Source organism: Oncorhynchus keta, unplaced genomic scaffold (genome assembly GCF_023373465.1).
Source record: "Oncorhynchus keta strain PuntledgeMale-10-30-2019 unplaced genomic scaffold, Oket_V2 Un_contig_1335_pilon_pilon, whole genome shotgun sequence".
NCBI lineage: Eukaryota > Metazoa > Chordata > Actinopteri > Salmoniformes > Salmonidae > Oncorhynchus > Oncorhynchus keta.
The window spans coordinates 182,501-200,013 of record NW_026278189.1 but is presented as its reverse complement, the minus strand read 5'-3'; the positions used below and the strand labels follow the sequence as shown (position 1 = coordinate 200,013).

The following is a 17,513-nucleotide window of genomic DNA, read 5'->3' as shown; positions in this document are numbered from 1 at the left end:
AGACCTGCTCAGACACACAGAGAGAGGGAGACCTGCTCTTATACAGAGAGAGAGAGACCTGCTCAGACACACACAGAGAGAGGAGACCTGCTCAGACACACACAGAAAGAGAGACCTGCTCAGACACACACACACACACACACACACACACACAGAGAGAGAGAGAGAGAGAGAGAGAGAGAGAGAGAGAGAGAGAGAGAGAGAGAGAGAGAGAGAGAGAGAGAGAGAGAGAGAGAGAGAGCTGCTGAGACACACAGAGAGAGAGAGAGAGAGAGAGAGAGAGAGAGAGAGAGAGAGAGAGCTGCTGAGACACACTGAGAGAGAGAGAGAGAGAGAGAGAGAGAGAGCTGAGACACACACACAGAGAGAGAGAGAGAGAGAGAGAGAGAGAGAGCTGCTGAGACACACAGAGAGAGAGAGAGAGAGAGAGAGAGAGAGAGAGAGAGAGAGAGAGAGAGAGAGAGAGAGCTGCTGAGACACACAGAGAGAGAGAGAGCTGCTGAGACACACAGAGAGAGAGAGAGAGAGAGAGAGAGCTGCTGAGACACACTGAGAGAGAGAGAGAGAGAGAGAGAGAGAGAGAGCTGCTGAGACACACTGAGAGAGAGAGAGAGAGAGAGACAGAGAGAGAGAGAGAGAGAGAGAGAGAGAGCTGCTGAGACACACAGAGAGAGAGAGAGAGAGAGAGAGAGAGAGAGGAGAGAGAGAGAGATGCTGAGACACACAGAGAGAGGAGACCTGCTCTTATACAGAGAGAGAGAGACCTGCTCAGACACACACAGAGAGAGGGAGACCTGCTCAGACACACACAGAAAGAGAGACCTGCTCAGACACACACACACACACACACACAGAGAGAGAGAGAGAGAGAGAGAGAGAGAGAGAGAGAGAGCTGCTGAGAGACACACAGAGAGAGAGAGAGAGAGAGAGAGAGAGCTGCTGAGACACACTGAGAGAGAGAGAGAGAGAGAGAGAGAGCTGCTGAGACACACACACAGAGAGAGAGAGAGAGAGAGAGAGAGAGCTGCTGAGACACACAGAGAGAGAGAGAGAGAGAGAGAGAGAGAGAGAGAGAGAGAGAGAGAGAGAGAGAGAGAGCTGCTGAGACACACAGAGAGAGAGAGAGCTGAGAGACACACAGAGAGAGAGAGAGAGAGAGCTGCTGAGACACACTGAGAGAGAGAGAGAGAGAGAGAGAGAGCTGCTGAGACACACTGAGAGAGAGAGAGACACACAGAGAGAGAGAGAGAGAGAGCTGAGACACACAGAGAGAGAGAGAGAGAGAGAGAGAGAGAGAGAGAGAGAGAGAGATGCTGAGACACACAGAGAGAGAGAGAGAGAGAGAGACACAGAGAGAGAGAGAGAGAGAGAGAGAGAGAGAGCTGCTGAGACACACTGAGAGAGCTGCTGAGACACACTGAGAGAGAGAGAGAGAGAGAGCTGCTGAGACACACTGAGAGAGAGAGACATCCTGCTGAAAACTTTCCCATCACTCTGACTCCAGCTGCAGCCTCAGCCGGCTCCACAGCCTCTATAACTAGAGCAGGACAGAACTACCACTGCAGACTGCAGGGCGCAACTGTAGGAGAAGAGGACAGAACTACTAGGAGCGGTAGAGAGGAACGGACTCACGGGGAAATACACATTCAGTAGGAAGCAGCAACACCTGGAACACAACTCTGTTCTGAGACTCCAAACAACCCTCTCACTGGATCACTTTGAGCTTTGGCTTTTATTTACAATTGAGACGATTTGGAAACAAAGAGTTGAGAAAAGTAAGTTGGACTGTAAGAGGCGTGTTGGAGATCAGGAGGGAAGAGAAGGACAGTTTAGGACTTTGGATCTCAGTCATCTTGGGTTTTTTTTCCCCCTGTCCTCTCTGTTTTAACAGACCATAAACCACCTGGATTGACCTTTAACCACTCTTGGGTTTCTTCTTCATTTTTTTTACCCCCTCCAGCCTGGAACCTTGGAGAGAGTTCTCTCTCTTCTGGGGGGGTCGGAGGACGAGACTGACCAGACGTACAGCGGGACAAGTAAGAACCAATCTCCTCTCGTCTTCGTCTCCTCTGGCGGGGGGGGTTGAATGTAAATCCAGCAGAGCGGAACTGAGTTTTTTTGTTGTTGTGGTAAAGTGGACTTGTTGGAATGGTTGATTAGCTGAGATAGAGACATGCTGGGTCTGGTTCTAGTTTGAGTTCAGTAGAGCTGCTGAGGTCTGTAGAACTGGCAGGAACGTTCTCCTGCAGGAACCAGTTGGTGGAGACAGGACTCTCCCCTTATTAATATACTGTGGTTTAAATCAATACCAGCGTTGTCTGTTTACAGTTATTCAACATTACAGATTGTGTCTTTTTGTTGTTGTAGAAAACATAGAAATATATAAACACAGAGACATTTCATAGCTCTGAAAAATCTGTCTTGAAAATAAGTCCCTCTACCCGGGCGCCACAAAAAAAAAAAAAAAAAAGGTTAATGAATATTCCACATTTCAATAATTAAAATAAATCTATTTTATCTGTAAAGTTTGGTTGTGTTTTGAACGATACTTTTGTAATAATCTCATAATATGAGCCGCTATTTTAAACGCAGCATTTGGTCGTTGTTGTTTTGCAGCTGACTTCGTCCCAAGATGTTGTGTTCGAGGGGATTCGTCCAGCAGTGGTGCTTCGCTGTGTTCTTACTGTGTTCCCCTGTTCCTCACTACGGACGGCCAATCGATGGGCTCGCCAACAGGATGTAAGTTCCTATTTCATAATACACATTTAATTCAACACTGCTTTTTTTTATGTTTGTTTTACTTTGACGAGTTCGTCACGGTCCTCAATCAATATTAAAAGAAGCGGAGAATGGGAATATTAGTCAAATAAATTAGTTTCCCCATATTGTTATTACCAATAATCAAACTATATATTTTTAAATTCATTTTCTTATTTATTTTATTGATTTGTAATATTATTTTAATGATTATTAATATTATAATGTATTTTTATTAGTATTTGTTTAATTAATTTGTAATATTATTTTAATTATTATTAATATTATAATGTATTTTTATTCGTATTTGTTTAATTAATTTGTAATATTATTTTAATTATTATTAATATTATTTAATGTATTTTTATTGGTATTAGTTTTATTCCGTATTAAAGTAGTGTCTCATGGTGGGGGGCGAGGCAGTGGTGCCTCTAACAGGCTGGAAAATGTGCTCATTTGTGGACCGTGCCGCCAGCTGTTTAGATAGAGTTCACCCACCTGTGTGTGTACTTAGGGAGAGAGGGGGGAGAGGGGTAGAGAGAGAGGGAGGGAGAGAGAGAGAGAGCGGTAGAGAGAGGGTGGGGAGAGAGAGAGAGGAAAGAGAGAGTGAGAGAGGGGGGAGAGGGAGAGAGGGGAGAGGAGAGAGAGAGAGGAGAGGAGGGAGAGCGAGAGAAGAGGGGAAGAGGGAGAGAGAGAGAGAGAGAGAGAGAGAGAGAGAGAGAGAGAGAGAGAGAGAGAGGTAAAAAGCCCTCTGTGATAAAGCGAGTCAAATCCCCACAACCACCCTCCTTTCCCTCCTTCCCTCCCGCCAGTTCCCAAGCACTCGTTTAGGGCCGCTTTGGGCCGTCTTAGGCGGTCTCCCCGGGGTCCCCCTCCTCTCCTCTCATTTACATTTACATTTAAGTCATTTCCTCTTCAGACGCTCTTATCCAGAGCGACTTACAAATTGGTGCATACACCTTATGACAACCAGTGGAACAGCCACTTGCATCTAAATCTTGTTGGGGGGTGTCTCTTCAGAAGGATTACCTACCCTGTACTTACCCTATCCTAGGTATTCCTTGAAGAGGTGGGGTTTCAGGTGTCTCCGGAAGGTGGTGATTGACTCCGCTGTCCTGGCGTCGTGAGGGAGTTTGTTCCACCATTGGGGGCCAGAGCAGCTGCCCTCCCTACAGTTTTGACTGGCTCCCTCCCTACCTCACGCTGAGCGGGAACTGTACTTCCTCTCCTCTCCTCTCCTCTCCTCTTCCCTCCTCCTCCCCCCAGGGCTGTCCCCCTCCTCTCCTCTTCCCTCCTCTCCTCTTCCCTCCTCTCCTCTCCTCTTCCCTCCTCTCCTCTTCCCTCCTCTCCTCTTCCCTCCTCTCCTCTTCCCTCCTCTCCTAGCCATGCAGGGGGTTTTGGACCACCGGCTAAAAACAGAAATGTCCTTGTTTGCTTGTTAGTTAGTTTGGTGTCTCTTCACACCTATCCCTCCCTACCTCACGGTCTGTTGTAGTTGCCCCCGCTAGCTGCTCCCTCCCTACCTCACGGTCTGTTGTAGTTGCCCCCGCTAGCTGCTCCCTCCCTACCTCACGGTCTGTTGTAGTTGCCCCCTGTTAGCTGCTCCCTCCCTACCTCACGGTCTGTTGTAGTTGCCCCAGCTAGCTGCTCCCTCCCTACCTCACGGTCTGTTGTAGTTGCCCCCGCTAGCTGCTCCCTCCCTACCTCACGGTCTGTTGTAGTTGCCCCCGCTAGCTGCTCCCTCCCTACCTCACGGTCTGTTGTAGTTGCCCCCGCTAGCTGCTCCCTCCCTACCTCACGGTCTGTTGTAGTTGCCCCCGCTAGCTGCTCCCTCCCTACCTCACGGTCTGTTGTAGTTGCCCCAGCTAGCTGCTCCCTCCCTACCTCACGGTCTGTTGTAGTTGCCCCAGCTAGCTGCTCCCTCCCTACCTCACGGTCTGTTGTAGTTGCCCCAGCTAGCTGCTCCCTCCCTACCTCACGGTCTGTTGTAGTTGCCCCCGCTAGCTGCTCCCTCCCTACCTCACGGTCTGTTGTAGTTGCCCCAGCTAGCTGCTCCCTCCCTACCTCACGGTCTGTTGTAGTTGCCCCCTGCTAGCTGCTCCCTCCCTACCTCACGGTCTGTTGTAGTTGCCCCCGCTAGCTGCTCCCTCCCTACCTCACGGTCTGTTGTAGTTGCCCCCGCTAGCTGCTCCCTCCCTACCTCACGGTCTGTTGTAGTTTTTCAGGTATCTCTGGGCTGGGCCCCCGCTAGCTGCTCCCTCCCTACCTCACGGTCTGTTGTAGTTGCCCCCGCTAGCTGCTCCCTCCCTACCTCACGGTCTGTTGTAGTTGTTCAGGTATCTCTGGGCTGGGCCCCCGCTGGCTGCCTGGTGTCTGTCAGGATAAAGAGGGTTGAATAGTGCTGATGCACGGCCAGGCGGCCGACCAAACTAAACCCAGCGCTCTTGGTGGAACTATATTATGCCTAACAGAGTAAACCCTCTTTCAAGTCCCGACAGCCCTGTGTAGTGAGGCTCAAACAGCAACCTATCCCCTATGCAGTGTACTACTTTTGACCAGGGCCCATAGGGCAGCTAGAAAGGGAATAGGGGGCCATTTTGGACACGCTCCTTGAAACCCATGAGAGCCAGAATGAAAAACATGCTCTGAGAGCTTTTCCCCTTGGAAAGATAATATCTCTGACACAGATAATATCTCTGACACAGATAATATCTCTGACACAGATAATTTCTCTGACACAGATAATATCTCTGACACAGATAATATCTCTGACACAGATAATATCTCTGACACAGATAATATCTCTGACACAGATAATATCTCTGACACAGATAATATCTCTGATACAGATAATATCTCTGATACAGATAATTTCTCTGACACAGATAATATCTCTGACACAGATAATATCTCTGACACAGATAATATCTCTGAGACAGATAACATCTCTGAGACAGATAATTTCTCTGACACAGATAATATCTCTGAGACAGATAATATCTCTGAGACAGATCATTTCTTTCATGGTTCTCTGCGTGTCCTGTCCTCCCTCTCTCTGGTCTCTGACTGAGGAAGGTTTAATGAAGCCATAGACAGCCAGAGGGAGAGGAGAGGAGCGGAGAGGCGAAGAGAGGAGAGGAGAGGCGAAGAGAGGAGAGGAGAGGAGAGGAGAGGAGAGGAGAGGAGAGGAGAGGTGAAGAGAGGAGAGGAGAGGAGAGGCGAAGAGAGGAGAGGAGAGGAGAGGCGAAGAGAGGAGAGGTGCAGAGAGGAGAGGCCAAGAGAGGAGAGGAGAGGCGAAGAGAGGAGAGGTGCAGAGAGGAGAGGAGAGGCGCAGAGAGGAGAGGAGAGGAGGTGCAGAGAGGAGAGGAGAGGTGGGGTGAGGAGAGAGAGGCGAAGAGAGGAGAGGAGCGGAGCGGAGAGGAGAGGAGAGGAGAGGTGGGGAGGGAGAGGAGAGGAGGGAGAGGAGAGGAGAGGAGCGGAGAGGAGAGGAGAGGAGAGGAGAGGAGAGGAGAGGAGAGGCGAGGATGTAGGTTCTCTATGTAGGATCTCTATGTAGGTTCTCTATGTAGGATCTCTATGTAGGATCTCTATGTAGGATCTCTATGTAGGATCTCTATGTAGGTTCTCTATGTAGGTTCTCTGTGTAGGTTCTCTATGTAGGATCTCTATGTAGGTTCTCTGTGTAGGTTCTCTATGTAGGTTCTCCATGTAGAATCTCTATGTAGGATCTCTATGTAGGATCTCTATGTAGGATCTCTATGTAGGTTCTCTGTGTAGGATCTCTATGTAGGTTCTCTATGTAGGATCTCTATGTAGGATCTCTATGTAGGATCTCTATGTAGGTTCTCTATGTAGGATCTCTATGTAGGTTCTCTATGTAGGATCTCTATGTAGGATCTCTATGTAGGTTCTCTATGTAGGATCTCTATGTAGGATCTCTATGTAGGATCTCTATGTAGGATCTCTATGTAGGTTCTCTATGTGGAGAGAGTCTATGGCTGGTCTGGAATGACACCCCTATCCCCCCTATATAGTACACTACTATTGACCAGGGCACATTGCACTTTTTAGGGACTAGGGTGCCAGGATGGAACCAGTGTCTATCTAAGTGGATCAGGGTAGCATCCCTGCTCAGAGGGAGGGGGTGTGAGCAGTAACATCTGACAATGATTTGGCTGCAGTGTTGACAGGTTTGTTCCTGGTTCCTGGGAAAAAGGGAAAGGAGATTAGAACCAGGTGCTGCTGGGCCTTCCCAGGAGGAGCTTTGAACCTGGCGACGAACAGACGGTGAGAGAGAGAGTAGCGGGTTCATGGGGCCCCTCGTCTGTAGAGTAGGACTCAGGAGGGGGTTAGTCCTGATGAGTCTGTAGAGTAGGACCCAGGAGGGGATTAGTCCTGATGAGTCTGTAGAGTAGGACCCAGGAGGGGTTAGTCCTGATGAGTCTGTAGAGTAGGACCCAGGGGGGTTAGTCCTGATGAGTCTGTAGAGTAGGACCCAGGAGGGGATTAGTCCTGATGAGTCTGTAGAGTAGGACCCAGGAGGGGATTAGTCCTGATGAGTCTGTAGAGTAGGACCCAGGAGGGGATTAGTCCTGATGAGTCTGTAGAGTAGGACCCAGGAGGGGTTAGTCCTGATGAGTCTGTAGAGTAGGACCCAGGAGGGGGTTAGTCCTGATGAGTCTGTAGAGTAGGACCCAGGAGGGGTTAGTCCTGATGAGTCTGTAGAGTAGGACTCAGGAGGGGTTAGTCCTGATGAGTCTGTAGAGTAGGACTCAGGAGGGGTTAGTCCTGATGAGTCTGTAGAGTAGGACTCAGGAGGGGGTTAGTCCTGATGAGTCTGTAGAGTAGGACCCAGGAGGGGTTAGTCCTGATGAGTCTGTAGAGTAGGACTCAGGAGGGGTTAGTCCTGATGAGTCTGTAGAGTAGGACTCAGGAGGGGTTAGTCCTGATGAGTCTGTAGAGTAGGACCCAGGAGGGGTTAGTCCTGATGAGTCTGTAGAGTAGGACGGGGTTAGTCCTGATGAGTCTGTAGAGTAGGACCCAGGAGGGGGTTAGTCCTGATGAGTCTGTAGAGTAGGACCCAGGAGGGGGTTAGTCCTGATGAGTCTGTAGAGTAGGACCCAGGAGGGGGTTAGTCCTGATGAGTCTGTAGAGTAGGACTCAGGAGGGGGTTAGTCCTGATGAGTCTGTAGAGTAGGACTCAGGAGGGGTTAGTCCTGATGAGTCTGTAGAGTAGGACCCAGGAGGGGGTTAGTCCTGATGAGTCTGTAGAGTAGGACCCAGGAGGGGTTAGTCCTGATGAGTCTGTAGAGTAGGACCCAGGAGGGGTTAGTCCTGATGAGTCTGTAGAGTAGGACCCAGGAGGGGTTAGTCCTGATGAGTCTGTAGAGTAGGACTCAGGAGGGGTTAGTCCTGATGAGTCTGTAGAGTAGGACTCAGGAGGGGGTTAGTCCTGATGAGTCTGTAGAGTAGTACCCAGGAGGGGGTTAGATCTGATGAGTCTGTAGAGTAGGACCCAGGAGGGGGTTAGTCCTGAAAAGTCTGTAGAGTAGGACTCAGGAGGGGGTTAGTCCTGATGAGTCTGTAGAGTAGGACCCAGGAGGGGGTTAGTCCTGATGAGTCTGTAGAGTAGGACCCAGGAGGGGGTTAGTCCTGATGAGTCTGTAGAGTCTGGTAGGTCCTTACTGTTAGGAGACAGAGCTGTGGGGTCTGGTAGGTCCTTACTGTTAGGAGACAGAGCTGTGGGGTCTGGTAGGTCCTTACTGTTAGGAGACAGAGCTGTGGGGTCTGGTAGGTCCTTACTGTTAGGAGACAGAGCTGTGGGGTCTGGTAGGTCCTTACTGTTAGGAGACAGAGCTGTGGGGTCTGGTAGGTCCTTACTGTTAGGAGACAGAGCTGTGGAGTCAGGACTCAGCCTGACTCAGCCAACGATAGTGTTGGGCCTGGGCCACCAAGAATCAGGAGTCAGAACTCACCCTAACGATAGTGTTGGACCTGGGCCACCAAGCTTTAGGAGTCAGGACTCAGCCTAACGATAGTGTTGGACCTGGGCCACCAAGCTTTAGGAGTCAGGACTCACCCTAACGATAGTGTTGGGCCTGGGCCACCAAGCATCAGGAGTCAGGACTCACCCTAACGATAGTGTTGGGCCTGGGCCACCAAGCTTTAGGAGTCAGGACTCACCCTAACGATAGTGTTGGACCTGGGCCACCAAGCTTTAGGAGTCAGGACTCACCCTAACGATAGTGTTGGACCTGGGCCACCAAGCATCAGGAGTCAGGACTCACCCTAACGATAGTGTTGGGCCTGGGCCACCAAGAATCAGGAGTCAGGACTCACCCTAACGATAGTGTTGGACCTGGGCCACCAAGCATCAGGAGTCAGGACTCACCCTAACGATAGTGTTGGACCTGGGCCACCAAGCATCAGGAGCCAAATGAAAGCTTTAGCAAACTGTCTGCCAAGGTTTGGATAGAGCTTCAATCAGACAGAGCGGAGAAATGACATGCCTAGTGGGTAGGAGTAAACCCAGGGTACTATTTCGTTCTCTCTTTCCCTCTGCCGCCCTTTACCCCCCTTTACCCCCTTTACCCCGCACAGAGAAACAATTATCATCAGGTAGGCCAAGAAAAGGAGGTCTGTTCTGTTGGAATCGTGCCACATCAGGATGTATCCAACCCCCTTTTTTTCTCCCCTTAATGTTTTCCTCTCTTCCCCTCCTTCCTCTCTTCTGGTTGTGCCTTGGGGAGTGTTTGATGTTGGGCTTTATTAAAGGTTAAAAAAAAAAAACAACAGGGAGATCGTTTTTCAAAGACCAACGCCTGTTCAGTTCCCTGCCTCACTCTACCCTGAGAATCACAGGAAATGTCTGCATGTATATAAACACAGCTCCTTTCAAACATCTCTCTGTACGGGAGGTTGTCTCTTACCAGGATATTATTGCACTGGGACGAGTAAATATCTGCTCCGTGGCTTTGGAAGAACTTGGAGAAATTAATAAATTATGTGACCAGTTTTTTCCTTGATCTAATGTTAATCTTTTCTAAGGAAAATAATTGAGAATATTACTTTTCATGATATTTTCAGTTTTAGTGTGATGATGGATACTATTCAATGGTTTTATTGTTATGTAAAAGGAACTGGCCCTAGTGGTCAGCTTGGACATACCTGACACTAACTGGCCCTAGTGGTCAGCTTGGACATACCTGACACTAACTGGCCCTAGTGGTCAGCTTGGACATACCTGACACTAACTGGCCTAGTGGTCAGCTTGGACATACCTGACACTAACTGGCCCTAGTGGTCAGCTTGGACATACCTGACACTAACTGGCCTAGTGGTCAGCTTGGACATACCTGACACTAACTGGCCCTAGTGGTCAGCTTGGACATACCTGACACTAACTGGCCCTAGTGGTCAGCTTGGACATACCTGACACTAACTGGTCCTAGTGGTCAGCTTGGACATACCTGACACTAACTGGCCCTAGTGGTCAGCTTGGACATACCTGACACTAACTGGTCCTAGTGGTCAGCTTGGACATACCTGACACTAACTGGCCCTAGTGGTCAGCTTGGACATACCTGACACTAACTGGCCCTAGTGGTCAGCTTGGACATACCTGACACTAACTGGCCCTAGTGGTCAGCTTGGACATACCTGACACTAACTGGCCTAGTGGTCAGCTTGGACATACCTGACACTAACTGGCCTAGTGGTCAGCTTGGACATACCTGACACTAACTGGCCCTAGTGGTCAGCTTGGACATACCTGACACTAACTGGCCCTAGTGGTCAGCTTGGACATACCTGACACTAACTGGCCCTAGTGGTCAGCTTGGACATACCTGACACTAACTGGCCCTAGTGGTCAGCTTGGACATACCTGACACTAACTGGCCCTAGTGGTCAGCTTGGACATACCTGACACTAACTGGCCCTAGTGGTCAGCTTGGACATACCTGACACTAACTGGTCCTAGTGGTCAGCTTGGACATACCTGACACTAACTGGTCCTAGTGGTCAGCTTGGACATACCTGACACTAACTGGCCCTAGTGGTCAGCTTGGACATACCTGACACTAACTGGCCCTAGTGGTCAGCTTGGACATACCTGACACTAACTGGCCCTAGTGGTCAGCTTGGACATACCTGACACTAACTGGCCCTAGTGGTCAGGACACAGCTTGGACATACCTGACACTAACTGGTCCTAGTGGTCAGCTTGGACATACCTGACACTAACTGGCCCTAGTAGTCAGCTTGGACATACCTGACACTAACTGGCCCTAGTCAGGTCAGCTTGGACATACCTGACACTAACTGGCCCTAGTAGTCAGCTTGGACATACCTGACACTAACTGGTCCTAGTGGTCAGCTTGGACATACCTGACACTAACTGGCCCTGACACTAGTGGTCAGGACACAGCTTGGACATACCTGACACTAACTGGCCCTAGTGGTCAGCTTGGACATACCTGACACTAACTGGCTCTAGTGGTCAGCTTGGACATACCTGACACTAACTGGTCCTAGTGGTCAGGACACAGCTTGGACATACCTGACACTAACTGGTCCTAGTGGTCAGGACACAGCTTGGACATACCTGACACTAACTGGTCCTAGTGGTCAGCTTGGACATACCTGACACTAACTGGTCCTAGTGGTCAGCTTGGACATACCTGACACTAACTGGCCCTAGTGGTCAGCTTGGACATACCTGACACTAACTGGCCCTAGTGGTCAGCTTGGACATACCTGACACTAACTGGCCCTAGTGGTCAGCTTGGACATACCTGACACTAACTGGCCCTAGTGGTCAGGGACATACCTGACAGCTTGGCCATACCTGACACCTAACTGGCCCTAGTGGTCAGCTTGGACATACCTGACACTAACTGGCCCTAGTGGTCAGCTTGGACATACCTGACACTAACTGGCCCTAGTGGTCAGCTTGGTCATACCTGACACTAACTGGCCCTAGTGGTCAGCTTGGACATACCTGACACTAACTGGCCCTAGTGGTCAGCATGGACATACCTGACACTAACTGGTCCTAGTGGTCAGCTTGGACATACCTGACACTAACTGGCCCTAGTGGTCAGCTTGGACATACCTGACACTAACTGGTCCTAGTGGTCAGGACACAGCTTGGTCATACCTGACACTAACTGGCCCTAGTGGTCAGCTTGGACATACCTGACACTAACTGGTCCTAGTGGTCAGCTTGGACATACCTGACACTAACTGGCCCTAGTGGTCAGGACACAGCTTGGTCATACCTGACACTAACTGGCCCTAGTGGTCAGCTTGGACATACCTGACACTAACTGGCCCTAGTGGTCAGCTTGGACATACCTGACACTAACTGGCCCTAGTGGTCAGCTTGGTCATACCTGACACTAACTGGCCCTAGTGGTCAGCTTGGACATACCTGACACTAACTGGCCCTAGTGGTCAGCATGGACATACCTGACACTAACTGGTCTTAGTGGTCAGCTTGGACATACCTGACACTAACTGGCCCTAGTGGTCAGCTTGGACATACCTGACACTAACTGGCCCTAGTGGTCAGCTTGGACATACCTGACACTAACTGGCCCTAGTGGTCAGCTTGGACATACCTGACACTAACTGGCCCTAGTGGTCAGCTTGGACATACCTGACACTAACTGGCCCTAGTGGTCAGCTTGGACATACCTGACACTAACTGGCCCTAGTGGTCAGCTTGGACATACCTGACACTAACTGGCCCTAGTGGTCAGCTTGGACATACCTGACACTAACTGGCCCTAGTGGTCAGCTTGGACATACCTGACACTAACTGGCCCTAGTAGTCAGCTTGGACATACCTGACACTAACTGGCCCTAGTGGTCAGCTTGGACATACCTGACACTAACTGGCCCTAGTGGTCAGCTTGGACATACCTGACACTAACTGGTCCTAGTGGTCAGGACACAGCTTGGTCATACCTGACACTAACTGGCCCTAGTGGTCAGGACACAGCTTGGTCATACCTGACACTAACTGGTCCTAGTGGTCAGCTTGGACATACCTGACACTAACTGGCCCTAGTAGTCAGCTTGGACATACCTGACACGAACTGGCCCTAGTGGTCAGCTTGGACATACCTGACACTAACTGGCCCTAGTGGTCAGCTTGGACATACCTGACACTAACTGGCCCTAGTGGTCAGCTTGGACATACCTGACACTAACTGGTCCTAGTGGTCAGCTTGGACATACCTGACACTAACTGGCCCTAGTGGTCAGCTTGGTCATACCTGACACTAACTGGCCCTAGTGGTCAGCTTGGACATACCTGACACTAACTGGCCCTAGTGGTCAACTTGGACATACCTGACACTAACTGGCCCTAGTGGTCAGGACACAGCTTGGACATACCGTTGTTGTGGAGATTCACAGAAATGATCCTTAAAACAAATAGACCGTTTTGGCATAAGAACGACAGTACCCACGTCACCAATTACTCTGTCAGCAGACACACAGCAGAAACAGCCTTTAATATAACACACCACTGAGACACACTGAGACACTACAACATAACACTGAGACACACTGAGACACTACAACATAACACTGAGACACACTGAGACACACTGAGACACAACAACATAACACTGAGACACACTGAGACACAACAACACAACACTGAGACACACTGAGACACTACAACATAACACTGAGACACACTGAGACACTACAACATAACACTGAGACACTGAGACACACTGAGATACTACAACATAACACTGAGACACTACAACATAACACTGAGACACACTGAGACACTACAACATAACACTGAGACACTACAACATAACACTGAGACACACTGAGACACTACAACATAACACTGAGACACACTGAGACACTACAACATAACACTGAGACACACTGAGACACAACAACATAACACTGAGACACTACAACATAACACTGAGACACACTGAGACACTACAACATTACACTGAGACACACTGAGACACTACAACATAACACTGAGACACACTGAGACACTACAACATAACACTGAGACACACTGAGACATTACAACATAACACTGAGACACTACAACATAACACTGAGACACACTGAGACACTACAACATTACACTGAGACACACTGAGACACTACAACATAACACTGAGACACACTGAGACACTACAACATAACACTGAGACACACTGAGACACACTGAGACACACTGAGACAACATAACACAGAGACACACTGAGACACTACAACATAATCCTGAGACACACTGAGACACTACAACATAACACTGAGACACTACAACATTACACTGAGACACACTGAGACACTACAACATAACACTGAGACACACTGAGACACTACACCATAACACTGAGACACACTGAGACACAACAACATAACACAGAGACACACTGAGACACTACAACATAATCCTGAGACACACTGAGACACTACAACATAACACTGAGACACTACAACATTACACTGAGACACACTGAGACACTACAACATAACACTGAGACACACTGAGACACTACAACATAACACTGAGACACAACAACATAACACTGAGACACACTGAGACACTACAACACTGATAACACTGAGACACTACAACATTACACTGAGACACACTGAGACACTACAACATAACACTGAGACACACTGAGACACTACAACATAACACTGAGACACACTGAGACACTACAACATAACACTGAGACACACTGAGACACTACAACATAACACTGAGACACACTGAGACATTACAACATAACACTGAGACACTACAACATAACACTGAGACACTACAACATAACACTGAGACACTACAACATAACACTGAGACACACTGAGACATTACAACATAACACTGAGGCACTACAACATAACACTGAGACACTACAACATTACACTGAGACACACTGAGACACTACAAAATAACACTGAGACACACTGAGACACTACAACATAACACTGAGACACACTGAGACACTACAACATAACACTGAGACACACTGAGACACTACAACATAACACTGAGGACTGAGGTGGGTAGGGTTAGATCAGGACTGAGGTGGGTTAGATCAGGGCAGAGGTGGGTTAGATGAGGGCTGAGGTGGGTTAGATCAGGACTGAGGTGGGTTAGATCAGGACTGAGGTGGGTTAGATCAGGACTGAGGTGGGTTAGATCAGGACTGAGGTGGGTTAGGGTTAGATCAGGGCTGAGGTGGGTTAGGGTTAGATCAGGACTGAGGTGGGTTAGATCAGGACTGAGGTGGGTTAGGGTTAGATCAGGGCTGAGGTGGGTTAGGGTTAGATCAGGGCTGAGGTGGGTTAGATCAGGGCTGAGGTGGGTTAGATCAGGGCTGAGATGGGTTAGATCAGGGCTGAGGTGGGTTAAGGTTAGATCAGGGCTGAGGTGGGTTGGGGTTAGATCAGGGCTGAGGTGGGTTAGATCAGGGCTGAGGTGGGTTAGGGCTGAGGTGGGTTAGGTTAGATCAGGGCTGACGTGGGTCTGTAATGGCACCCTATTCACTCTATAGTGCACTACCCCTAATGGAACTGGTTTAAAGTAGTGCACTACCCTAATGGAACTGCTTTAAAGTAGCGCACTACCCCTAATGGACCCTGGTCTAAAGTAGTGAACTACCCCTATGGACCCTGGTCTAAAGTAGGCACTACCATATGGGCACTGGTTTAAAGTAGTGCACTACCCCTAATGGAACTGGTTTAAAGGAGAGCACTACCCCTAATGGACCCTGGTCTAAAGTAGTGAACTACCCCTATGGACCCTGGTCTAAAGTAGGCACTACCATATGGGCACTGGTTTAAAGTAGTGCACTACCCCTATGGTCACGCTCTTGGTAAACCAAAGTTACTCCAGCTGTCTTGGTAACCAAGTTACTCCAGCTGTCTTGGTAACCAAAGATATGCCAGCTGTCTTGGTAACCAAGTTACTCCAGCTGTGTTGGTAACCAAGTTACTCCAGCTGTCTTGATAACGATAGATACGCCAGCTGTCTTGGTAACCAAGTTACTCCAGCTGTCTTGGTAACCAAGTTACTCCAGCTGTCTTGGTAACCAAAGATATGCCAGCTGTCTTGGTAACCAAGATACTCCAGCTGTCTTGGTAGCCAAAGATACTCCAGATGTCTTGGTAACCAAGTTACTCCAGCTGTCTTGGTAACCAAAGATATGCCAGCTGTCTTGGTAACCAAGTTATTCCAGCTGTCTTGGTAACCATAGATACTCCAGCTGTCTTGGTAAACCAAAGATACGCCAGCTGTGTTGGTAACCAAAGATACTCCAGCTGTGTTGGTAACCATAGATACTCCAGCTGTCTTGGTAAACCAAAGATACTCCAGCTGTCTTGGTAAACCAAAGATACACCAGCTGTCTTGGTAACCAAGTTACTCCAGCTGTCTTGGTAAACCAAAGATACGTCAGCTGTCTTGGTAATGATAGATACTCCAGCTGTCTTGGTAACCATAGATACACCAGCTGTCTTGGTAACCATAGATACTCCAGCTGTGTTGGTAAGCCAAAGATACGCCAGCTGTCTTGATAACGATAGATACGCCAGCTGTCTTGGTAAACCAAAGATACGCCAGCTGTCTTGGTAACCATAGATACTCCAGCTGTCTTGGTAAACCATAGATACTCCAGCTGTCTTGGTAAACCAAAGATACGCCAGCTGTCTTGGTAATGATAGATACGCCAGCTGTCTTGGTAACCATAGATACTCCAGCTGTCTTGGTAAACCATAGATACTCCAGCTGTCTTGGTAACCATAGATACTCCAGCTGTCTTGGTAAACCAAAGATACGCCAGCTGTCTTGGTAACCATAGATACTCCAGCTGTCTTGGTAAACCATAGATACTCCAGCTGTCTTGGTAAACCAAAGATACGCCAGCTGTCTTGGTAACCATAGATACTCCAGCTGTCTTGGTAAACCATAGATACTCCAGCTGTCTTGGTAAACCAAAGATACGCCAGCTGTTTTGGTAATGATAGATACGCCAGCTGTCTTGGTAACCATAGATACTCCAGCTGTCTTGGTAACCAAGTTAATCCAGCTGTCTTGGTAAACCAAAGATACACCAGCTGTCTTGGTAACCAAGTTACTCCAGCTGTCTTGGTAAACCAAAGATACGCCAGCTGTCTTGGTAATGATAGATACTCCAGCTGTCTTGGTAACCATAGATACGCCAGCTGTCTTGGTAACCATAGATACTCCAGCTGTCTTGGTAAACCAAAGATACGCCAGCTGTCTTGGTAACCATAGATACTCCAGCTGTCTTGGTAAACCATAGATACTCCAGCTGTCTTGGTAAACCAAAGATACGCCAGCTGTCTTGGTAATGATAGATACTCCAGCTGTCTTGGTAACCATAGATACACCAGCTGTCTTGGTAACCATAGATACTCCAGCTGTGTTGGTAAGCCAAAGATACGCCAGCTGTCTTGATAACGATAGATACGCCAGCTGTCTTGGTAAACCATAGATACTCCAGCTGTCTTGGTAACCATAGATACTCCAGCTGTCTTGGTAAACCAAAGATACGCCAGCTGTCTTGGTAACCATAGATACTCCAGCTGTCTTGGTAAACCATAGATACTCCAGCTGTCTTGGTAAACCAAAGATACGCCAGCTGTCTTGGTAATGATAGATACGCCAGCTTCTTGGTAACCATAGATACTCAGCTGTCTTGGTAACCAAGTTAATCCAGCTGTCT

At 48.7% G+C, this 17,513-nt stretch overlaps 1 protein-coding gene across 1 annotated transcript in view; it reads left to right on the top strand.

Moving 5' to 3' along the window:
• Positions 1-1,450: 1,450 nt before the first annotated feature.
• The window catches only part of pthlha (parathyroid hormone-like hormone a), a gene marked incomplete at its 3' end in the record, with an annotated part of 20,054 nt that continues 3,991 nt past the window's right edge, over positions 1,451-17,513 (top strand). Inside the window, exons 1-2 of the mRNA XM_052501365.1 lie at positions 1,451-2,036; positions 2,617-2,739. Coding sequence (XP_052357325.1) covers positions 2,633-2,739 — 107 coding nt within the window. The remainder of the gene's footprint in view (positions 2,037-2,616; positions 2,740-17,513) is intronic.